The sequence below is a fragment of the Pholis gunnellus genome (genome assembly GCF_910591455.1).
Source record: "Pholis gunnellus genome assembly, chromosome: 3".
In the NCBI taxonomy this organism is placed as follows: Eukaryota; Metazoa; Chordata; class Actinopteri; order Perciformes; family Pholidae; genus Pholis; species Pholis gunnellus.
In genome coordinates this window covers 18,010,189-18,035,119 of record NC_136529.1, presented here as the reverse complement: position 1 = coordinate 18,035,119, position 24,931 = coordinate 18,010,189, and the positions used below count along the sequence as shown (strand labels likewise).

The 24,931-nt window shown below is 44.0% G+C and overlaps 2 protein-coding genes across 2 annotated transcripts in view; one reads left to right on the top strand and one right to left on the bottom strand.

Moving 5' to 3' along the window:
* The first annotated feature begins 3,486 nt into the window (after nt 1–3,486).
* Nucleotides 3,487–5,712, top strand: myog (myogenin). Its single transcript, XM_079186504.1, has 3 exons — nt 3,487–4,139; nt 4,793–4,889; nt 4,983–5,712. Exons 1-3 carry the CDS (start codon nt 3,606–3,608, stop codon nt 5,099–5,101), a joined length of 750 nt encoding a protein of 249 aa, XP_079042630.1. The 5' UTR covers nt 3,487–3,605; the 3' UTR covers nt 5,102–5,712.
* A 2,179-nt stretch (nt 5,713–7,891) lies between these two features.
* ppfia4 (PTPRF interacting protein alpha 4) overlaps nt 7,892–24,931 on the bottom strand; it is a gene marked incomplete at both ends in the record, with an annotated part of 49,636 nt that continues 32,596 nt past the window's right edge. The window contains 28 exons of the mRNA XM_079186482.1: nt 7,892–7,950; nt 8,102–8,288; nt 8,379–8,447; nt 9,121–9,296; nt 9,939–10,036; nt 10,250–10,425; nt 11,800–11,826; nt 12,169–12,231; nt 12,749–12,949; nt 13,173–13,254; nt 13,391–13,472; nt 13,575–13,687; nt 13,937–14,058; nt 14,149–14,184; nt 14,276–14,504; nt 15,189–15,385; nt 15,855–15,981; nt 16,094–16,185; nt 16,620–16,682; nt 16,831–16,962; nt 17,694–17,777; nt 17,950–18,084; nt 18,653–18,787; nt 19,377–19,598; nt 20,974–21,045; nt 21,664–21,738; nt 22,187–22,351; nt 22,524–22,625. Coding sequence (XP_079042608.1) covers nt 7,892–7,950; nt 8,102–8,288; nt 8,379–8,447; nt 9,121–9,296; nt 9,939–10,036; nt 10,250–10,425; nt 11,800–11,826; nt 12,169–12,231; nt 12,749–12,949; nt 13,173–13,254; nt 13,391–13,472; nt 13,575–13,687; nt 13,937–14,058; nt 14,149–14,184; nt 14,276–14,504; nt 15,189–15,385; nt 15,855–15,981; nt 16,094–16,185; nt 16,620–16,682; nt 16,831–16,962; nt 17,694–17,777; nt 17,950–18,084; nt 18,653–18,787; nt 19,377–19,598; nt 20,974–21,045; nt 21,664–21,738; nt 22,187–22,351; nt 22,524–22,625 — 3,321 coding nt within the window. The remainder of the gene's footprint in view (nt 7,951–8,101; nt 8,289–8,378; nt 8,448–9,120; nt 9,297–9,938; nt 10,037–10,249; nt 10,426–11,799; nt 11,827–12,168; nt 12,232–12,748; nt 12,950–13,172; nt 13,255–13,390; nt 13,473–13,574; nt 13,688–13,936; nt 14,059–14,148; nt 14,185–14,275; nt 14,505–15,188; nt 15,386–15,854; nt 15,982–16,093; nt 16,186–16,619; nt 16,683–16,830; nt 16,963–17,693; nt 17,778–17,949; nt 18,085–18,652; nt 18,788–19,376; nt 19,599–20,973; nt 21,046–21,663; nt 21,739–22,186; nt 22,352–22,523; nt 22,626–24,931) is intronic.

The window sequence follows — 24,931 nt, the reverse complement described above, 5'->3', positions numbered from 1 at the left end:
GGGACCCATATACACTTGCATACACATGCATTGTGGATTTTGAGTTTAAACACTTGTTTGAGCTTCTACTGCTTTAAATCACAGTTGTTTCCATCAGCCTCACAGCAACTCTGCTATTGCTTTCTTTAAAATAAAATAAAATATGATTATAAATATTCAAATATATTTTATTTTATGTTACCTCTTGTAGGTGATTCAGGTGCAAAGAGTTAAAATAAAAAGTACCCGTCTTAAAAAGATAAATATAGACCAAATGTAGTTAAAATCGTATTTATCACTTGAGTGAATATTTGATGTGATCTGTATTTTGTTAGTCTACTTTGACTTCCTCACTGAATTTAGGATGGAAGATACAGAAGTATAGTATCTGCAAACAATAAACTTCGGATCTCTAGTTTACTGTGTCTCAAGTGTTCACTTCAAAATGCTGAGAGGGGACATGTTCCTCAAACAAGACACAAGTGTGTGCCTGAAACGACTACAAAACACACACACACACACGCGCGCAAGATCTCTGGTTCTGCTGACAATGGGTTACGATGACAGAGGGTTATGAGTGACTCTGACACACTGCAGACCCCCTCCCTGCTGTACCCCTGAGAGCAACACAGGCGTCTTTGTACTCGCTCCACCATCAGTGACTATCCATCACAGACTAACCTGACAGCCCACCGCAGCCCTGCGCCAAACCTCGACTCTGCACTCTGCCTCAACCCCAAACCCGAGCCCAAAGCCCGGGAATAGTCCACGAGCCACCAGCCAGTCATGCCAGACCACCGCCGGGCCTCCCAAAGGGTTGTTGTGTCTGCAACGACAAGTCATCTTACATTGAAAGGGATACTTTCACTCACCGGACATTATTTTTGTTTTAATTGTAAATATAACTTCATTGTTAACATCTTAAAATGTGAGAATAAAGAATAAGTATAATACTGGAATAGGTATACATCAGAACAATATGGTGTAACAATAGTTAGAATTTAAGAAGAGAATAATTAAAAGAGAAATGTAGTGACGTTCTTGCGAATGGCTTAATTTCTCATACCAAGCACCTGTAACATGTATGTATGTTGTATATTTGTCTTGCTTGTGAGCATTTGTTGTGTGTTTTCACATATATTTCCTGCACGTTTGCCTTTAATAAAGCAAAATAAGAGTCCCATGAAGCCGTGAGAGCTCTTTAAAAGCAGACATTTAAACTTGTAATAACAGGAATAACACAGGTGTGATTAATTACAATGATTACAGCTCTGCTCCATGTAGGTGTGCCAGTAAATTATCCCATAATGAGACAGCATGTGCCATACCATGACCCTGGAACAGACACATTTATATTAAATGCACCCATAATTAATGTTATTAATTACACCTGCGCCTTTTCTAAATGTCAAATGTCGGCCATGACGCACTTCATAATGCATCTTGATGTGCTGTGAGACAGCTGCTAGATAAAACATTTCAACATACCATTACTCAGTCTGTCTTACAAAGAATTGAAAGGATGGCTAAAAAAACTTTTAAACAGCAGATTGTAGGAATAACTATGAAGCTCTTATGGATTGTTTGATCAGACTAATGATCAGATACATGTTCAAATAAAGAAAGTCACAAATATTTCCTACTCCTATGCCTTTACCGTACTCAAAGTTAATTTCCTAATTTTACACTTTAATTTAAAATTACATTGCTTCAACCAAAAACTTTCTTTGTTTGCCAACTAAAATGTTCTACTGTAACAAGAGTTTAGTGATGCCACAGCAATATGCAGTACATGAATACGCGCACTATTTACTCTCTGCACTGGTAGTTTTATGAAAAGCTGTAGCTAGCACGCTCTAAAGGCTCTAAAGGCTCTAAAGGCACACGGTCCTCTCAGTTAAGTTCATCTCATTGTCTCTATAAACGTAATGAAAGTTAGAAAATGTGGTGAAGAAGATAGCAAATGTCGGAAATTAGCTACATCATAGAAGAGTGAGATGAATCAGGTTTTTATCTATTTCATCAACTGATTGGAGGTTAAATGAAACATATAGCTTTATAGCTTCGTATTTCTTTTTACTCTCCATTTTAATCATTCAATGTTATTTCATCCCGTCTCAGTGTCCTTTACATCTAACACGACTTTTATTTTTTAACTGCAATTAATTATCTTTTTTATGTCTTTGTTTTCTTTGAGGCCACACAGTTGAGTGATACAAGACAAAAAACACCCCCCCCCCCCATTTTAAGAATGTTGTCTTCTCATTATGAGAAAGATGTTTTTAAGAGTGAATATAAACTTGTTTTAAAGATTGTTTTTAGCATTTTAGAGTCTAGAGTTAGAGAGATGGAAGTAAAGACAAAGTGTGTATTACGGTGATAAACTTATAGTAGTAACACACGGGAATGTAACACATCTCACACTATGCCAGTCATTCCAGGCCACTTCTCTGCTGACAGAAGTGTGGTGTTTTGGCTGTTTGTTAGCGGAAGCCAGTCTGAATTAGCTGGTGAGCTGTTAGGTGAGACATGTCCTGGTAGGATTAACACCTGGTGGCTAGGCTAACACTGCGACTTACTGGAAGAGGTCAGGACAACGAAGAAGGCCATACCTCTGCACGCTCATCTGATTGTTGTTGCTTGATTTCTGAGAGTAGCGGGAGCCACTGTCAACTTGGTTCTCGACTCACTGTACTATACTCTGTCCGGTCCTTTCACAGGCCTGTCTGACTCTGAGTCCACCGTAGCTCAGAAGGTCACTTGCATCACCGTGTGCAATCATTTTTGAAAGTCAGTAGATATGAATGTGGTTACATAAAACCAAGACCCAGCAATGGCATGAGCTTCTATGCCACCCAAGCTTTTACATATTTAGGATCGACCTAGATGATCAGTCTGAACTTTCAGTCACAACAGAGTACAAATGTTTATCTGTGACCTAGTTTTGAGTGAACAACAATCTCTGGCCTCATTTCCTTCCCATCCAGAACTAGGAGTCAAACAACTTCTTGTCATTGCTTATCATTGGCTCCTCGTAGAAGTGACAGCTGGTCCCAGACTGTCCCTACTGCCCCCTCCTTCACCCCCATGGCAGGGGACTTTATGTATGGTGTCAGGGAGGGAGGCGCGAGTCTGGGATTAGCTCATTAAGACGGACATCTTTGATCCAAGGTATAACTACCAATTCCACGGCAACTTGATCATATCCTGGCCTCTTCAGACACACAAGAGCGCACAAACCCACACTAGGGTGCATACACACACACACACACGCACAGTACGGGTCTTAAAGCCCTAGAGAGCACAGGGCCCAACAGAGATGTGAAGTGTAGATGTGCAGCAACAGCTAAACGTCGTGTCAGGTTTCTGGGGGCTCGTGCTAAATTTAACCCTGTGATCCTGCAGCAGGCAGAGGGGTTTAAATGCCAGCCTACAGTTGCTCCACACCAGTTGTTCTCCACACGTCTTCCACTCATCACAAACTCAGGCCGGGGGGACGAAGACAGGCACACGCACGTACACTCTGACACACACGGTTCAGGCGCAGGACCGAACACCACATACAGTAGAGCAGTTCCAAGGGGAGCAGGAATCTTTGTCCCCTTCAGACCACAGCGTTGTCCAGTATGGAGCTTTTTGAGACCAACCCTTACTTCTTCCCTGACCAGCGCTTCTACGAGGGAGGGGACAGCTACTTCCCCTCTCGTCTGCCTGGGGGGTACGACCAATCCACCTACCAGGATAGGAACTCCATGATGGGCTTGTGTGGGAATCTGTCTGGGGGTGTTGGGGTTGGGTTGGCAGGAACGGAGGACAAAGCCTCTCCGTCCAGCATGTCACCTAACTCTGAGCCCCACTGCCCGGGTCAGTGCCTGCCCTGGGCCTGTAAGCTGTGCAAAAGAAAGACGGTTACCATGGACCGCCGGAGAGCGGCCACAATGAGGGAGAAGAGGCGTCTGAAGAAGGTGAACGAGGCCTTTGATGCTCTGAAGAGGAGCACCCTGATGAACCCAAACCAGAGGCTGCCCAAGGTTGAGATCTTGCGGAGTGCCATCCAGTATATCGAAAGGCTGCAGGCCCTGGTGTCTTCCCTCAACCAGCAGGACACTGAGACGGGACAGCAGGGACTGCACTACCGACCCAGCCCGGCCCCACCCAGAGTGAGTAGGACAGAGGAGGGATGATTAGAAGCAGAAGGTCACATATTGATGACTGAGACGACAGCCAAAAGAACAAACCAGGAAAAAACATAAAGAGGTAGAAGATGTTTTGACAAAGATTAAATGAAAGTAAAGGAAGAGATAGAAGACAAGGCAAAATTTGGAAAATGTGTCAAAGGTAAAATGTTCTTGACAATGTGTGACTTTGATGAACTGATACACATTGAAGCATGCTTCACAATTGTCAGTGTGGCTACATGTTAAGGGTTTGGGGGGGAATGGCTGGTGTGGAACGAACAGATACACTTTCTCTTATTGTCTCGCAGTTATTTAAAGAGGTTTTTCAGATTATAATCCAGTGTTCAGTTGTAATGTGTCAGACTACACAAAGCTTTCGCTTATTTGAAGGTTCAAAGAGAGAATGATGACAAACTGACAAGACAGGTGGCAAAATATATCACTCCGACATCGATTAACCGGCTGTTTACGGATTGAAAAGTCTTGCTTCTCTGGTTTAAATGCTGTTAATCATGTTCATTTGCCTCTGAGGACTGTTACAGGATGCATTAGTGGTGGTGGTGGTGTGTGTGTGTGTGTGTGTGTGTGTGCCGTGACTGACAGCAACTTCTGCGCGTTCATCTCCATGGTAACAGGTGTCGTCAAGCGAGCCCAGTTCAGGCAGCACCTGCTGCAGTAGCCCAGAGTGGAGCAGCACTCCAGAGCAGTGCACACAGAGCTACAGCAGCGAGGGTGAGTACACTTCACACACTTGTCTCATTAGACAGCACAAGCAGATCTGTGCACCCCTCACTCAATTAATGTGCGACTGGGTCCCTTTTTCAGATCTCCTGAGTGCGGCCGACTCTCCCGAGCAGGGGAACATGCGTGCCCTGACCTCCATCGTGGACAGCATCACTGCTGCGGGCGGACCTGTGGCCTTTCCTGTGGACATTTCCAAATAGGGCCTCCAAAACAGCGGACCCATAGGTGCACAGAGAGCCACAGACAAAAAAAACAACGAAAATGACAATTGGCAAAGCAGGCTGATAACCGGTCCAATTTAATTTATTTTTCAGCTCTACTGATCTGAGTGTCTTATGCAAACAAATTTAAATCGTATTTGAATTGTAACTCTGCTGATCAATGGGTCTGCTTGCCAAACTGAATTACTCCTGTTCACAATGAGGCCTTATTCCCTTTATTTCCTGCCTTATCCTCGGTCCAGACCTGTCTGTCAGAGCCACTGGAGCTTAGTCTAACTAGAGATTCAAGGACTTTACTGCATGAACCCAACACTTAGTTACTAGAGTGGATCTCTGTTCGGCTTGCCTTCAGTCTGATTGAGACACAGAGGAAGGATGAAGCCTGGTTTTCTTCTTACTTAATTTAAGTTTTCCTCTTTTCGAAACCTTTCCCTGATCCCTTGATCTTTGTGTGTTCATTTGTGGGGCCAATATGTACCATGGCAGTTTTGACCAAGATCTGCTTAATTTAAACTGGTTATGAATGCTAGTGATGTAAATACGTTCCCTTTTTCTACAGAGTGGTTTTGCCATTTTATTTTTTATTTTTTGCTAACTTATTTTTGACTTTTATAACTAAGATTGTTGTGTATTTGTAGATGTTCTGAAAAGTGATATTTTCTGTCCAAATATTTCAATAAAGACCATTTTCAATACATTGTTTGCCCTTAATGAGATACTTTGACTGCGATAACATAAAGAAGGAACACAACACACAAAATCTTTAAAAAACAGCTTTACTTATGTCTATATAGTGTCATAAATACTGTTCACTTTTTTTTAAATAGCCAAATAATAAAATCTTGATTTGTCAGCATTGTTTCACACCTGGAATAAAGACACAGTACTCATAGCTGCCACATAGCACATTACACCTTTTAGACACCTTGGAAAAACTCTAAAATAAAAAAAACACCCATCCAGCACTTCACTGGTTCATATGCTGTGTTCTCATTGGATGAGGAGTTGGTCAGCCAAGAGTACTGACTGCTCACTGGCACGTCTCCATGGCAAATAAATAGGAGGTGACGGGACGGGATTAGAAGAGTCCATCACATTGAGCAGTTTTCGTGTTTATCATTGGCTGATGTTGAGCAGCAGTTTACAGTTTGATTTGAGAGAAAGTAAGGATTCAACAGAGAGGAGCTACAGTGTTCACACTACCCGTCCACAGAGAAAAGTCATGGTCACACGGCTGGGGTCGGCCTTTCACACACAGATTCTCCACACGTCTTGAGCAGAGAGACTCATTTGCTCACACACACACACAAGCATACTCTTCATATTAAAGGATTCTCTCTATTCTAGGCTACATAGTGTCATACTGAAGGCGAGAGAGGCAAAAAGAGGAGAGGTAACAGCTACATAGTGTCAAAAGATGAGGAGGAGGAGGAGGAGGAGGGAAAAGGAAAGAACAGGAGAAGAGGCAAAGAGAGAAGTCTGAAATTGGACCCATGAACCTGTGAAGAGTCCTTGTAGAAACACACCCCATCCTTAGTGAGACCCTCCCACTAACAAGTCACACACTTACGGCATACAGCAAAAGACACACAAAGGTCCGACACAGAGAGAAAGAGAAAGAGAGAGAAAGAGAGAGAACAGTCACTATCGAATACAGGGCATTGGGTTTCATACAGCAATGATATTATATTATTTTCCATATATATTTCCAATATATATATATATATATATATATAATATTTCTATAAAAAACATAAGTCATCCATTTTATGTACAGAGACGATAAATGAGTAATACCTTGCATAACCGGTAGAGGGGCAATGTGCAGTGGGATCTGCCATTTATACAAGTATTCATCATTCCCAAATCCAAATCAACAACTTCTCACCAACCCTATGAATCTTTTTTTTTTTACACCGACCGACTTTTGTGTTGCAGAGGTCCTGATGACACTGGAAGATTGGTTTGGACTTGGCCATGTTGACAGATTAGAACCAGACAAGAACCCACAGCTGAGACCAGGGGGAGCAGGAGCACAACACCACAACAACAAGGCTACTGGGAGCACTGGGGGTAAACTGGGAGAGACGGGGATGAGTCTCCTTTACAGCAGCGAGCGCAGCCAATGAGCACTCTCAAAGAGTTCAAAAGATCAGAGTTGGCCTCTGTATTGCACGTGTCCGAAGGAGAGGTGAGAGGTGAACGTTGGGAGGTGAGGCCGGGCAACAAAAAGGGGGGGGGGGGGACCCCTCCCCAGTGGCACCCGGGACTCCCTCTCCAGATTTGGCATATCACTCTCAAAAGGCCGCAAGCATGTGTCCGTATAGGTAATGAGAATGCACTGGAAGAGAGAACAAACGTTGAGGAATGTTTGAAGGGAGGTAAGGGAAAGACATGTACAAAACAAGCAGATGGTAGAACAAATAAATATCTTCAAATCAAACCACTCTGCAGCTATTGACTTATAGTGGATTTAATGAACCAAAAACTAGGGCTGAGCAATGATTCAGCATTATCGTATGTAGACTTTTAGCAGAACTATATCCTGTACAATCATATCATTATCATCATCGTTTACTGGCTAAAGGGCTTTCATCTGCCAGATATACACCAGCACAGGAGCCTGGTGCTGTAAAGTTAGTACCACAGTCCTACCTCATGCCACACAGCTGGGCAATGCTGGTTAAAGGTCAGTTCAGCAGTTTCAGCTCGGGATTTGTTAGCTTACCTGTTAGCATTTGCGCTCCCGTTAGTAAGCAGAGAGAGAAGTTAGCATGAATAGGTCCGCACGGCCGAGGGATCGAGTCTCGGGGTCGCAGGGGGAGGAGCTTGAGCGGAAGTGACACAGACGGGTTTAGGCGCAGCAGGACAGAGAAGACACAACATGCAGTTAGTCAGACAGGATGAGCAGAGAGCAGCACGTAGAAACACACAGAAAAGCACACGGGCCAGAGGGGTTTGGTTAGTGTTGTGTCACACCTTCAGGCTGAAGCTGTTTCTTGGGCATCAAATTCACAGAGGGCGGCATGGACATGGAGGGCATGCGGAAGCCAGCAGGCAGCGTTTCCATGGAGCCCGCCATCATGCCGAGCCCCACCCCTCCCTCGCGTGCCCGAAACCTCTTGCGCCACGACGGAGAGCGTCGAAAAGACTTGTCATCCCCACTCTGCAGCGACAGGGAGGTGAAGAGCAAGGGTCAGACAATCGACCCCTTTCCCAACATGTATTTGATCAGAGCAGCAGCTTGAGTGATCACCTCCTCTAGTTGACGGTCGGTCCCCAGGGCTAATATGTTGTTGAACTCCCTCTCCAGAACCTGCCGGGCCTGCATAAAAAAAAAAAGAGCACACACACACACAACTTCTGTGAGCAGGTGTGAAGCTGTGTGTTAAAAAACCCGGAACAGAAATGAACAAGAGCTGATGGCAAAATGTCAACGAAAGCTCTTAAAATTACGTCTAATAAACAGGAGTAATTGGCATTATTTTGTTCACCTGTTAATATGAAGCTGTGGTGCATGTAATCTGTTCTGAAGCCTGCGACTGGGAAATACTTTCAAGTGAAACAACAGAGGCCTTTTGATCAGAGAACAAACTGAAACAGAATCTGAGGCAGAAGTAAATGTTGGCAGCATGTGGCCTGCAGTAGAAAGAAATGCTGACTGCGCACAAACTGCAGAGTCACAAAAAAGTAAATCAACCAGTCTCATAAAACAACTGTGGCTGTTGGAAGATGGACTGTTTGCAGAAAGGCTAAAAGGCCTGTCATGAGCTTACAGTGCTGGGAACGAAAGTGTTGAATGTGTAGAATATCTTCATGTAAAATAACATGATGTCGTACAAATCTCTGGTTTGTATATTTTACTTCATAATTCCTTAAGTCTGCCCACAAAATGGACCAAACTTCTCTTAAAAATCGGATCATATTTTTTTTGCTGTTCACATCATTTCAATCCTTGCACGCTGAGTGCAAAGAGTTGTGTTTTCCTCTTTAACCACCTGTGTGTTCTGCATAGGGATCTGCAGGATGAGCGCGAGGCTGCTGTAGTCGAAGGTCTCGTCCAGAGAGATGAGCGCTCCGTGGATGCCGCTCTCCAGCAGGTTGCCGCTATACTCCCTTAAACCAATGGACAGGACCCAGTGGATCACCTGCTCATTGGTCCACACCAACACATCTAACGGAAAAAAAAGAGTGGCTCAGGCTCAAGGTACTGGAACATTGTGTTATATAGAGTGTCGGCACACGTCATTACTAGCAAGTAACAGCAACTTGATTTAGAGTAAGAGAGCTAGGAAGAGAGAGAGAGAGAGAGAGAGAGAGAGAGAGATAAAGAGATAATGTGCATGTCCACATAGTGTCAACTCGCTGGCACACTCCCTTTGTTCATTTTAAGCACAGCTGTTAGACAGCTTTCCAAGTTGGAACAGGCGGTGTGTGTGCGTGTGTGCGTAAACAGGGCAGGACTCTGATTTGACATGACAGCTGAGTCAAGTTCATGTGCAGAACTCAAGGTCAAAAGGGCGAGGGGGCTGGCTAGATTTAAGTGTGTGTGTGTGTGTGTGTGTGTGTGTGTGTGCGTGTGTTTGGGACCACTCTTGGTATGTGGAGCCTTGGATCATAAGATTGTAGGCCTGCTTCAGCTGGCGTTCTGACAGTCCAATGGGGCAGCTGTTTCAACGCTCAGGCCAAATCAGGCAAATCCACTACTCTGGCCTGATGACACTGTGGATGTGTGCTTTCTTGTGAGTGTTTGAACGTGTGTGTTTTTTCTTTTTTTTTCTCACTGTGTGTGTATCAGGGTGTGTGTAAAGTGTACCTTTCATCTCGTGTTGGCTGTCCTCTCTCCGGCGCTCCAGGTCTTTCCTGTCATAATTTAGTCTCTTCAAGGACATAATCCCATACTGCAGACTAGCCCTGGTACACACACACACACACACACACACACACACACACATATAAATATAAACACACACATACAATCATGACAGAACAAACAAGCTCACACACAAACACAGAAAAGCACATAATCATCAGGCTTCATCATCTCCGCTGCTATGTGTCCAGTTATCTGATGAAAGGGGAGGCTGATCAAACAGCAGCTAAGCTGATTGCGCCATAGCTACAGACCTATGGAAGCTGTCCACCATCTTGAGGTGGCTCCTCAGGTCCTTCTTGGTCAGGTGGTCCAGCATGCGTGCGTCCACCAGACACTCCATGAAGTATGAGCGGTACTGAGGCAGGCCCAGGCTGGGCAGCCACTCGTTCCCTATCCACTCATGATTCATATCGCCATACGCTAGAGTCTACATGGAGAGTTGTACAGAATGTTAGTAATTTGTGCGACGGAAAAGGGGGAGAGAGAAACGGCTCTTTGTTTCAGAATTATATACTGTATGTGTGCGTAGAAAATCTGCCATTTTGTATCACGAAATGAAAATTAGTAGAAAATGATCCTCAAATTGCTTGCACAAATATTGAGTAGATACACCTGTGCTGAGACAAGCCAAAATATGCACTGTGAAAAAGTTAATTTTGTTCATTTGTCTATCTCAAGAGCTGAGAAATGTTCCTGGGGATTTCTGTTTATATTTTAAGGTGCATCAGTACTGCCCTAAAGGACAGGGAAATTTGAGCACATCATAACTTAACATGCTTTACACACCACAAAAGGTGTTTTCAGTCATTTTTCACAGGCGCCACCTTACCATGTCAGCATAGGAAAAATACAGGTGTAATCAATAAAGTTAATGATAGCTGAATTCCATTTTGCTGTTTCGGTTTCAGGGTCAAAACGTCTGCTGTAAAAACGTCCTATTAAAGTGACGAGGGCATTATTTATACGCCAATCGCGGACAGACCGTAAACACGCCAGAAAAGCGCTCGAGTCAGGCCAGTGTGGCTGGACCGTGACTGTGTTGGTTCTTTAACACAAATAAAACAAACTGCTAAAATATTGGTGGATGGAATGTGTTGCAGGTGAATGCAGACAAAATAGTCAATCATGATTTATCTTGATTAAAGGGTCAGTTCACCCAAATTACCAAAAATACCTTTTTCAACAGAGGTACACATAATCTAGTGTGTGGTGCCCAATGCTTAAAAAAATGATTTTCCTGATAGAACATCTTTTGGTTCCAAATATTCTGTGTCTCCTCTACTCTGTGTTCACTTTCCCAATGACTGTGTACATAGCATGTTATTGACGGTGAATTGGCTGCCCTCTCCTATTCAAATACGACTATGAGTGAATGCGTTAGTGAAGAGCATCGGTTTCAGAGTGTGTGCAGGCAGATGTTTACGTAGTTAGTTCATTTATTTCGGTCATTTATTTAAAATACAATAATTTGACCATACAGATATAGAAGTGGTTAAATAGTACTAAATCATTCTATCAAAAAAAGATCAAAATCAAATGTAATTTTGTGAGTGAAAAAAGGTTGTAACTACCGTTAGTTCTGAACAAAGCATTACCTGAATTCTACCCAAAATAGTAAAACAACAATATACACAGTAAAATAAAGAACCACAACATCATAAATTAGAAGCAAATAATCAAATCACAAAACAGATACTTGTCAGTTCTTTCTAAATTTTAGTCCAAATAAAGTAATAAAGAAACAGATATAATCAAGACGCAGCATCATAAATCACAGATGTAAGCAGATCAGCGACCTCACCTGTGCCCAGCTGCCCTCCTCATTGTCCTGAGTGGCAGCATGGCAGAGACAATATACAAGGTCAGAGAGAAAGGGGACAACTACACACACACATACGGCACATTCAGAAATACTCACACACACACTCTTCTCATATCACATATCTCATATAATCTCTAACACTTGTATCATTGACCGAACTTTCACAGGTTAAAACAGTTCAATCCAACACACACATACAAATACCAGCACGAGCACAAAAATGCGTTAGTGTGTGATGTATTTGACGGGGTCTTCCGGGAGATGACATATGTGTGACACGGTGGGGACAGTGTAAGTGTTGGGTGGGGGAGGGAGGGGGGGGGGGGTGAGCGCCCAGATGGTACTGACCGCTTTAGTGGAGGAAGCCAGGTTCTCCATCTCTTCATGAGTCAGCCACACATTTCCGGAGGACTGCGCAGAGGACGAAAACACACCCGAACACACACGCACACACACACACACACACACACATGCATACAGAAGCACGCATACGCCCACAAAAGCGCACCCAAGAATGCACTTGTGCATTTTTTCCACACACACCGACGCCCGTGCACACACAGCCAATCACACACAGACACACAGAGACAAACATTGTGTTGAGTGATGCCCAGGGAGGGAGTGTATTTCAGGCAGGTAGCTTGTAGCTATATTTGTGTGCCGTTTTCCCACAGAGCCCCATGCAATTGATGGCAGCGGAAAAAGACAAGTCAACCCAGTACTGTGGTCCGAACAGAGGAACAAAAAAAGTCAAAGAGTGAGGACTCATCACCCCAGGGTGCAGAGTGAAGGTTAAGTCTAACAGTGGAGGAGGTTTTGAGTGTTTATGTGTCGGGTAACGTGTTCATATTCACATCCTGGATTATTTATTTGCTGTTCACGTATGCACATGTGCGATCATGGAGGTGTATTTGTCGCGTTGTTTTACCGTTCTGGAGGTAAGTGGTGCAGACGGGCTGGTGAGGGACACCATCTCCTGGATGGCCAAGCGGAGTTTGAGTCGGTGCAGAGGGTTGCTGATGCCAATCTCCCTCTGAATCTCTGTGTCGGACAGAGCTGACATGACGGCTCCGCTCTTCACGTTTGCCCGACAGGCTGCCACGTACCACGCTGGCATACCCACCCACAGCTGGTGAGAGTCATCAAGATATTCAACGTCACCATCATTGAAAGGTCAAATAGACCGGGGAGGAGACTGCAGATCAGGCTGTAATCATCTCTAGTGTTTGATATTACTGTATTTAACATTGATTTAGACGTAGTAGCAGCCTGACATGAAGATCGCTCGATAGAGGGAGGCTTTCTGAAATGAATTTATGGTTGGTTGATACATAAGTAAACTAGGGTAGTACCTCTAGCCACGAGACAACAGTTGGGCCGTCCCAATGGGCAAATGGCAGGCCTCTTTTCCTGGCGTCTTCCAAAAGCTCGTGTCTAACAAGCAAATTAAAAGTGGACAGAGAAAGAGAGAGGGAAGTGAGGATTATCAGAGAAAAGGCTTAGTTACCAAATTCAAATAGCAAGAACGAGAGAAAAAACACAAATTCAGACACAGAAAGTATGCTTTTACTTTTTCTTCATCCTGCGGTCCCTCTCAGCCTGTGTGCCCAGCTTTCCCAGAGTCATAGTGTCACCGATGCCCATTTCAAAGTCTGGAAAACAGCAAAGCAGTGTTGATTTCTATCTCTGTAAATCCCACACAATCTCACACTGTCTTTATCGGTGTTAGAACTGGTATGTAGTCTGCAGTGTACCTGTTAATGCCGGTAGAGGCTGTCCATCTCTGCATACAGTCTGCTCCAATCGACCCTTCTCCTTCTTCCCAAACAATCGGCCAATAGATGACTTGATGCCTTTCTTCTGCTTGCTGCAAACAGCAAATTATGTGAAGCTGAAATCTTTAAACTCATTAGCTCATTGTTGTCAACTCTGAATAAGCAAGGTAAACAATTGTCTTTGTGTGTTTGAAGCAAAGAGAAAGATTCAGATCCAATTCCAGCCGCAACACTCTTCAGAACTTGTTGGTGGAAAGTTGAAGTGGACTCGTAAAACAATCTGACATAAGTCTAAACTGATGCTAATTTATCATACTGTGTGTGTGTGTGTGTGTGTTTACCCTCGGCCGTCCTCTAGACTGCCTGTGTACTGCGCGAAATTGGTTTCTAGCCGTAAACTGCGGGGGGACGAGGGAGGCGATGTTTCACACTTGATAGTAGCTTTGTCCACTTCCACAGGAGACTAGAAGAGTCACAAAAGTAACTCAGCTCAGTCACGAAAGCCGCAGCCGTGAAAAAAAAAAAACAGATTTAGTTGTGTTTGCAAACTTACTGCTACTTTCCTGCGATGTTTCCTCAAGTCGCTTGGCTATGAAATAAAACAACAAACACGTTACATTTACAGCTTTTTACAATGAGCATACTGCTGTACAAAATATGGAGCGTGTGTGCTCTCTGACCAGAGTCATGATGCCTAGTTGGTGGCTGGCGTTGCGTGAGTGGTGTTTAGGTGTGGAGTGGCCACTGGTGGGTGGGGAAGAGGACGATGCCAGAGACTGGGCAGTGGCGGAGGTGGGCAGCGCCCGGGGTCGAAGCGTCACGTTGAGTCCGTCCATGCTGCCGCTGTTCACGCGAGACTCAATCTCGTCAGAGCGGAGGTCCGCTGACTCTCTCTCCACCTGGATCATCCTGCACAAACACACGCAAACATACATCGTTATTTTGGAGCACAGAACAAATCAATAATTAACACACACTTTATATTTCTCTAATTAAGAATAAAACACCTATATGGAGTTAAAAATAATTTATATAATACAAATAAACTTTCTTTGAAGTTCAAAAATTAAATAATGCACGGATCTTGGCAAAAGGTGCATTATCAAAAAAAAGTTTGTAGTACAGACATTTTTTTAAATGTATTTCTTCAAGGGAGTCTGGCTCCTCTGCAGCATAATCAGTATCTATTTTGCATCTCCTCCCCAGGAGCATATTCTGAGGCGTCACAAGAGAACCTTGTTTACTGTAAACTGCATTAAACAGTGTCCTCTTCCCAGCGGGAAACAACTGAAGAAGGAAGAGTCTTATCTACATGTCATCATCTTTCTATCTAATGCCGCTATCAGATGTGGTGCATCCCGTCTGGCCACAGGTCTTCGTGCATTGCATTAACAAGATGAAACAGCAGCACCTTCATGTTGCTGTTGTATCTTTAAAACGTCCCTTTTCTTGTAATTATTGGTTGTATTATCTTGAACACTTTGTTCTCCTTTTATCTGTATCCGGTTTCTCGCTGCTGCACCGACCTAGTTTCCCTATTGGGATCATGAAAACTGTCATGTGTTGTAATCTAATGTGCCTGTGCCTTGTCACCTTATCTCTTCATTGATAGCGTCGAGCTGCTCCTGCAGCATGAGAGCGAGAGTCTGAGCGTCAGATTGGCCGCTGGGGGAAAGCAGGGTCGAGCTAACGTCATCATCCAGGTCCGACTCGGCCTCGATGTCGCTGCCGAGGAGGTGGCTGACGCTTCCACGCAGAGACGGGTAGTCCTGTTCAAACACAGCGTACACCTGGACACAACAAACACACATGAGCTTTAACATCCGTAGACGCAGCCAACGTGTTAAATACAACTTACATTGATCATGAATACATGTACCTGAAGAATGTGCTATATGGATTCATTCTGATTACATGTAAAAAAAAATACCATGTGACACAGTGTGTGGGCAGTTAAGAAGAAGAAGAAGAAATGAATGAACAGGGGACTTACATCAGACAGGATGTCCATGGCAGCAGGTGAAAAAGAGACAGAGAGACAGAGAGGTTAGTAGAGAATGGCAAGTTAGGCAGCCAAGCACTGACACTTGTTAGCAAAGCAGACATGAGCTTGGATAAAAGCACTGGTCAGGAGCTGTATGTGGTTAGAGGAATAGTTGACACATGATGTTGGGATCTGTAAGTTGGCCATCCGGCTCAGTGTTTGTGTGTGTGAGGAAGTGTGAGGTCCTTTTGGCCTGATAAAGTTATCATTGACACCTTGTTCGGGTCGTCTCGTAGCGACATTCTGCCTTTGTGTGCCCGCCTGATCACAGTTGTGCTGTAGTGGCCATCTTGGCCCTCCACCACAGAGAAGCGAAGGTCGCTGGCGCTGCCCAGGTGCGACCTGAGAGACACGCATAACAGTTTTCCATCAATAATGCATATAGCACCATGTTAGAGGGTGTGTATATGAGAGAGAATGTGTGGAGGGGGTGCACAGGATGTCTTGTGTGTACCGAGGGTGAGTTCCATCTCCAAACGCCCCACTGCGACGTTTCAAGTGGTCGATCTCATTTCTCAACTTCTCAATCTCTCCAATTAGCCGTTCCTGAGGGAGAGAGGGGCATTATGTGCAATGCATTCAGATTGCTTACTCAAGTGAAAGTAGCAACACTGTTCCTTAAGACTAGAGTGAAAGTCTTGCATTCTAAATTGTACTTATTGTTCAGTGGGCCACGTTTTCAGAAGGCTAAGGGCCCGGATGTTGGACATTTCCTTGAGCTATTGGTCTCATTATGTATGTACACTTGACACAGTCAGCTAGTTTTGGTTGTCTGCTAGCATGCAAAGGAGGACCAATAATGCATGTTGTGATTGCAAGTTACTGGCAGCACAGGAGCGCTCTGCTGGAGTTGGCCTACGAGGGGCCAGTGGAAAAAGGCAAGCACTTGAATAAATATTCTGTTATGGGGCACATAAGTTGGAAGTGAGGAGACGATTGTAGTTTTCAGTGATTAGGTGATCGATAAGAGTCTCACTGACCCTGGTGTGGTGGAATTCTTCAAGCTGTTTCTGGCAGTTCTCGAGGTCCTGAATGAGGGAGTTCTGGGCAAAAGAAATCACGAAACTGTGTCAAAACAGACTGTGTGTCCAAGTATAACCCGTGCTATACTGTTTATTCATTTGTTCTGTGAGGCAATAACAACAGCGGTATGAGCTGCTGCTTAGATGAATGCATGTGTACAGGCCTTGCCTTGTCCTCCAGGGCAGCCATGCGTTCCTTCAAATGGAGCTGCAGTCTTTCATTGGACTCAGTGAGCAGACGATCCACGGTGTCTGACAAACGCTTGTTGTGCTCCTCATTCATTTTCTCTCTCTGACGAGCCTGGTGAGCGGAGAGAGAGAGAACCAGACGGGTGGGAATGACATCATCACATTTTCTCTTTTGACACAGACACCATTTGGGTGTATTTATGCAGCTAATCAAGCATCTCTGTGAGGATTAAAGGATGAAGTGTGTATTGAGCCCAAGATCACCAGCTGCCAGATATAGGTCCTCTTGGCCAACAACGGATCTCACAGCCAGAGTGATTTAATTACAGTCATTTACAGGACGACGACAAGGGGTTAAACGCCTTCTCTTAAATGGAAAGTGCTGTGCTTAAATATGTATTTTACGGTAATTTCATGAAAGTGAATTAACACAGACACACACATACACAAATGTGCTTCCTCAGAGAGCTCTTTCAACTAAATATAGTCATGAGATCGCACAGCGAGAGAGAGGAATTAGCCTTGCGTGAATTATTCAGAGTCTAAAGATAGCAGCCAATCAGGATTGTGTTGCAGCAAGATATGTGGATTTGTTTCGAATTCATGCAACAATGCACCGGGAAAATGGAGGGCTCCTCATATGTGCGTCTGTCCTGTGTGTTTGTGTTTGTATGTGTATGCATGAGGGAGCACAGAGCCATGAGTCAAGGCGTCCAACTAATGTGAAGCATCAGCCCACACACACACACACACACACACATACACACACAACAAAGTGAGAGGTCAGAGAAACCCTGCAGGGCTGGTGCACACACACACAAACACACACATATGCTCACGCACCCTTCCTAGCTCTTGGTTCTTCTCCTCCAGTTGTGACTCCAGCTGTCTGAGCCGCTCCTCCACATTGCCATGGCGCTCCTCAGCCTGCAGGGGGAGACACTCGCATGTAAGTACAACCGCCTCTGTAACAGTGTTCAATGTCTAGCTGCTTCTGTGTTTTCTATCTGTCAATAACTGATCCTTGCTGTATTGCATCAGCACCCTTTGCTGTGTTTTTATACAGCTCCGTGTGTGTGTGTGTGTGTGTGTGTGTTACCTTGGAAAGTGCCGCTACTCTCTGTGCCAGTTCAGCTTCCACCTCTGGAAGTGTCTCAGCCTTCCTCATGGTCTGAGCCAGCCTCTGCTCTGCCATCTCCAGCATGTCCTGCAGCTGGCGAACCTTCTCCTCGCTCTGACAAACGCACACATAAACACACACAAGTGCAAAGAAAGAAGAGGGACATTGAGGGCGATCACATGTGAGGTGTAATCAGTGTAGTGTGCAGCCAGCGAGTAGCAAGGCCACTGCAAATATACACAAATGTGTTTCTGGTATTCCCCATGTGGAGCTGAACTCAGATTGACCCTGAACTACACATGAACCTTGATGATGTTCTTATTGCACGCGCACACACTGACAATAACATTCTTCAATACCTTACACACATTGTCACACTATCGCAGCTTTATGTACTTTTATTGTAGATGACATTGTAGAGGCATTAAATATTAAAATGTTTCAAGAGAGTACACATTAGCCTGAATCCATAACTCACCTTGCATCAAGCTACATTTTTTTTGGTGTCACTTAACAACACATTAGGATTGTAATGCATCCAAGGAAGCCTAAACATTGCAGAATAATTACACGGCACATTTATAAATATTGATTTAGTCCTTATGTCAGGCTTAATTAACTGCGTTTAAATTCCAGTCAGGAACCCTCTATGACTAGTCTATGACTAGTGTTGTTGTGTTACCTGTCGGTGCAGCGAGTCCTTGGTGGCCAGTTCATTCTCCAGTTTGTCGTTGAGGTCGTGGATGTGTGTGGTCTCCCGCTGAGCAGCCAGGTAGCGTTTCTCTAACGTTGTTATCCTCTCCTCCATATCCTCTCTCTGTGGTTGCAGAGACACGGCGACAAAAACAACAACCATGAGAAATCATGAGAAACAAGTCTTCAGCTACATGGAAAAGCAATAACCAGTGTGCGTTATCTCTTCATGTATACATTATCAGTATAAATCTTCATAGTATATTGCATATAGGCAGTTAGCATACAAGACATGTATGTATTTTACTGTTTTGTAATGAAAAGAAATGACACAAATGTACCATGACCACTGACAAAAATGCTAAAGCTAGGTGGCTATAGCAATCAATAAATGAAACATTTTCAAATGTTTTGCCTTAAAAACAATCTAGTATGTCGCTGGTAGTTGGTGAGTAAAATGCAATAAATCAATAGAAAATAGTGGATGTTCAGTCATCTGCTATCATTTTCTCTGTACACAGTTTCTCTGTAGGAGTAAGAAATCTCAATAGCATAGAAAACAAACGTGCATTTTTTTAAATGAATGATATAGTAATGTATTAACCATGTTTTTTGACACAAAACAGCAGAATTTTAAATTCAATTGGCTTTTTGTAACCTGCCGTTCTCAGTGCTCGCTCCCAGAACAAAACACACGTTTCCTTGGCTCTCACCTCTCTCTGTTCCCGCTGTTGTTTGATTGACAGTTCCTCGCTGCGGCTCAGTTCTCGGCGTGTATTTGCGAGCTCTGCCTCGAGGTCGGCCATGCGGCCGCTGAGAGTGGCGGAGTGGTCACGGCTCTGGGTCAGCTCCTTATTGGTCCGATCCAGCAGCTCCTGAAGCTCGGACACCCGGCTGCCATCATCGTGGGCATCTATGGAGCCGTTAGGCAGTCTCTATAAGGTGGACACACAACATTAATGGCAATATTTGCACATTCTTCCGTGAAATGTATTTTAGGACTGAGACACACAAGTGTGCACACTATGGGCAGAGGGTATAGAGAGTAGTTGCCGAACTGATAAAGTTGTCTGACCTAGATATAAAAGTGTTGGGTGTTATGCATAGGAGGGTGGGCTGTGGTAGATTAGGCTGCCATGTTGTTGTTTTGATGTTGTTTCTCTTCACAGCTCAAAGTGCAGTTAATTCCAGGGCCTTAATTAAATGAGCCTTTGGGGACGCATATTCAGACAGGCAACACAGTGGGCAGTGAAAGTTAGTAGGACCCCCTCCACCCATGTTCCAATTTTGCCTGCTCATGAGTACATTATAGAAACATACCCAGAAAGGGAGGGGGGAGGGGGCTAAAGGGTCTGAGGCTGTGTAATAAAACACCCCTGGTGATTTATGCAATTGTGCATGATTCCAGTGTAGCCATATGAACTCATTAGATGTACTACCAGGGGTTTTTGGAAATAGCATTGCACAGCCCCATGTGACTGACAGACATCAGGTACGACGTGGCCCTACAATGATCGTCTTGGTTAGGGTTCCTGCTGAAAAAGTAAATGTGGTCATGATCATTTTATGGCATTTTGAATTCAATTATCCTCTTATTGCAGCATCCGGGGGCAGTAAATGTCTGCAGGGCAGCGTGTGTCGTGGATAAATGTCCTAACAGAGTTCACACTCCTCCCAACGCTCGTACTATAGCCAATTCTCGTCATTGTCTTTTCTCCCTTACTCTCTAAGGCTATTCTCTAATACAGTCTTCTTGCTCTCTTCCCTTTTTCATGGTAAGTGATAGATTTTTTTCCAAGTTTGATTATTCCTTTAATCAAACGACTGACATTTCATTTTGCCTTTTTTTCCTTCTTCCTGAAGCCAAATAAATAAGAGTGGGTTAAGTGGATCTTGTGCCGCTCCCCCAACGCTGCCGGCCTGTACATAGGAAGGCCATTTCCATCCAGATACAAACAGGCTCTGCTGTTTAGAGAGGTTTGTTACTCCTTGTGGACGGAACGAGACACAGTTGCATAATGTGTGCTCAGTTCAGGGCTGGAATCAAACCATGGAGGACAGGGCTCGATTAAAGAGCAAGACTTTGAATGTTATCAGAATAAACTAGAAAGGAGGATTCATGCTACACTTAGCTCCATTAACCTATGTATGTGTGTGTGTGTGTGAGTGTGTGTGAGCAGCTATGTTAATGTACTGAAGAAAGACAGAAAGAAGATGCAAAGACAGTGTTTGACAGCCAGACGGACAAATACCATAGGCGGACATAAGATAAAGCACAGAGCAAAAAAACAATCACACAGCCAGGAAGACCTTCCATGTAGGTTTGGATCCATCTGTTCGCTCCACTGAGTCACCATCCTTCCTCTGTCTCACCATGTTCAACTGCAGTGTAGATTAAAAAGAAAGAAAAAAAAAAACAATGAGCAAACCTTCTCTTTTCTGTTTCTTTAGTGAATCCAAGAACAAAACTTCCCAAAGGGAAGCCTGGCTTCCAGGCTGCCAGCATGCTTCAGACAACATGCCCGACCATATTTTACATAACTACAAAAATGAATTAGAGGAGGGAGGGGTCGCTTCAGTGCAGGTCTGCTCCTCTTATAAAAAAAAACTGTGATCAGTGCAACTTAACAAGCTTTGACTTCACATCTTACATAACCCGCTGGGATTCTGCTTTAACTGAGCCTGCTGTGAATATTTAACATCAGTTTATCTTTAGAATGAAGTCTTTGACGACATATTTAAACAGAAGAGTACAGAAGGCGAGTTTTTGCAATGCACGTGTGTGTGTGTGCGTATGAGTGTATGAACAGAGGGCTGAGAAGGCAGGGCCTTTCACCCAGTGTGACACTTGAAGCATATATCAGATCAGACTGGAGGCTTTAACAGATGTCTGCAAGGGACTGAACAGATGTTTCCCTTACCAATAACCACATATAGTAACACGCAAACACAGTCACACACACACACACAGTCACGTTCACAAGCATTCACACACCTCACCTCTTGTGTGTTAACTGCTAGCTGTCCCTCCAGGGTGGACACCCTCTCCAGAGCCACACGAAGCCTTTCACGTACCTGACAAGACACACAAAGAACACACACATCAAGACAAAATCCGGAAACATGAGGACACGCTTCTGTTAAAGCACAATCCTGGATATTATTTAGATCTGTATATAGAGAGTGTCTCACAATTCATGTCTTAATTGACTTCGCTAGTATAGAACATAATATTGGTTACTAGAAGTTCTCAAATGGTGCCTTGGGCCCTTTATTTACCTCAACTGAAACCAAAACCGAAAAGCAGTTTTATAATTTTTTCATTTCACATGTAAAAAAAAACGGATTTGATCAGAATGAATTAGTGAGGAGGACAGCAATGCTGTTGAAAACACTAGGAGCGACAATGTGGCGTGCATGACCAGACTGATGGAAATACCATGTACTGAAGACACGAGGCAATTGTCTCCCCTGTATAATTCTGTTAGTGTGTGTGCGCGCGAGTGTGTGCGTGTGTGTCCACCTTTTCATCCAGAGCCTTGTGGTGTTCAAACAGCGACTTCAGGGCTTTGAGGACCTCCACCTCGCTGGAGACTCCAGATGGTGGGGGTGCCTGTCTCTTCACCACTGTCATCCTCAGACTGCGTTCGTGACGAGACACCAGACACTCCAGGTGCTCCAACAGCAGCTACAGCACACACACACATGAATGTATTCACGACCAAAGAGAATACTAATTTCAATCTTAGAAACATTGTTTGTTTTCATCAGCATCACCACACACATACACATGCACACACACACCTACACACACACACACACACCTACACACACACACACACACACACACACACACATACCCTGGTGTTGTTTCTTTCAGCTTTCAGCTCCGATATTTCCTCCTCTTTCTCCAGCAGCTGCTCCCGGCATATGTTCAGCTCCTTCGTCAGGGTGGCAAACTCCTACAAAACACACACACACACACACACACACACACACACACACACACACACACACACACACACACACACACACACACACACACACACACACGCACACACACACGACCATACAGAGGTTAATGCTGTATCAGTGATCAATATTTTGTGAAGCTGAGCACATATGCAGGTGGCACAAGCACACTCCTGGCACAGCGCAGCACAGGATGAGCCCACCGCTAGTTAGAGGAATACTTCATCTGCAGGTGACGTGAGGGCAGGCTTAAATAATGGGGAGTACAGTCTGGCTTCTCCTAAAAGAAAACATGCTGTCTGATGGATGCTGTCTGGGAAAAACCTTTCTGTGCACCTGCGATAAGAGTTGGTCTGAGCGGGCGGAGATGACCGAAATGGCACTGTGCTATCTGATCTGCATAAACACAACCTCAGCTGTTTCCCTCTGCCCACCTCAGCGCCTGCCTCTGGGGTTTTGGAAGCCATAATATTACCAGCAGGCAAAAAGAAATGTCCTATGTCAAAATCACACTTTTTGCTAAGTACAATAAAAAATTAAAAAACAGCAGGAGTGGAATTAACACATGACATTAACTCTTGTTTTTTTTGGTGTAACTTTTACTTAAGTGCGATTTATATTGTACTTTTCAAGTTGAATCCGTTACAGAATGATACAAAAAAATGTCACATGCAAAAGTCCTGATGAACTGTGTGAGACTGGAATAGAAGACGGGAGATAAATCAGCAGCTGCACAAGTGGGTGAAGGATTTCCTGATGAAGGGGAAATGGTGTGAAAGCACAAGTTGGAGAGCGAAATTGGAAATGAGGGTACGAGAGGATTTAACAATAAAATAAAGAGGAATAGTAGTTCAAGGGATTCTAGTCAATCAAAGAGGATGAGAGCTGTTACAACAACAGACGGGTTTTTCAAAGAGTCCACACGTGGTTGGAAAGATTGTTGAAGAAAACTTTGAGTAGTAGTTTAGTGAGGATCACAAGAAAAATGGAGCGGTTGTCATTGAGTGTGTATCAAAGTGTCAGAGAGGTAGAGCCCTGAAGATTTGTGTGTTCAGAGATTATAGCAGTTTGACTTGCTTCCCTCTCGAGTCAGAAGTAAGGAAGAAGGGAGATGCTCAAGCTGCTCAGCGAATGAAGAGAGACGACAAAATGGTTGCGGTACAAGAGAAACCGGTGCGGAAACGAAATGAAGCTGATCAGATCATCTTTATGGACAAAAATTGATTTTTGTCATTTATTGCCATGGTTGTAAATTGTGCTGTTGAAATACAGGGGAGGTCGGAGAGGATTAAACTGATAAGATTATTGTGGACATATCTAGTGAAGAACTAGATACTACACTTGCACTAACGCAGGCAATTTGGTCTCGGTCATAGAATGGACAGTGTGGCGAATGGGATCACTTTGGGTGTGCACTGTAAATTAAACTCAACAGAAGAGGAAGAACGTCGGACTTGGAGTTCTACAAACAGCAATGGAGTAGTTCCACAGGGTGGCAGCAATGTAACATAACAGATGCCGGTTCCCGTAAAATCCCAAAAGAGGAAGAAGCTGCAGGTGTGTCTGCGGCCCGCAGGAGGGCAGAGCTCCATGTTCAGAAAGATGACGCTCCGGAAATGATACCTTATAAATGTTTGCGTCCACTTCAAGTTTGCGCAATCCAATTAATGATCACATATGGCTTGTGGTTGTAATCAGCGTTATTGTATCTGGGAATAGTAAAAAAAAAAAGTTGCATCTAAAATAATGAATTACTGATTTCATACCATTCGCCAATACGCTGAGTCTGGCTATAACATGCTAAATGCTAGCATGCTCAGGCTGATCCACCAACAGTGCCTGTGTAAACTGAGGACCTTCTACCTCCAGTGAGGTAAAGAAGCTCCTTTTATAAATATTTATCATTTTATTGATGATCAGTTGTTTGTACGCCCGTCTGTTGGTTTGGGCAGATGAGGTCTTGTTGCTGGTTGTGTTCCACATGTGTATAAATTGAGATCGATGCGATCCATTTTGTAGCCTGAAGATGTAATTTAACAGTAATATCGTGTCCCCCCTTTTTTATATAATGTAATGCCGAAACATTTATTCAGAGTACGTTTTCACTGACCTACTTTTTACGTGTACATTCATACACAAGTACGGTTACATGAGGAATATTTCTTAAAAGTAACAGTACTTTTACTTCAATACAATATTCTAGTCAGCCACTCTTTCCACATCTGAAAAAACAGAGCAGGATTTGGACTTAAAATCGAGACACGTCCACAATGTATTAACAACGGTCCAGCTGAAA

Excerpts from the sequence above, each read along its gene's own strand:
- myog (XM_079186504.1), top strand. The coding sequence starts at position 3,606 with ATGGAGCTTTTTGAGACCAACCCTTACTTCTTCCCTGACCAGCGCTTC. Across the intron at positions 4,140-4,792 it reads CCAGCCCGGCCCCACCCAGA|GTGTCGTCAAGCGAGCCCAG; the intron begins GTGAGTAGGACA and ends CCATGGTAACAG. Across the intron at positions 4,890-4,982 it reads ACAGAGCTACAGCAGCGAGG|ATCTCCTGAGTGCGGCCGAC; the intron begins GTGAGTACACTT and ends TCCCTTTTTCAG.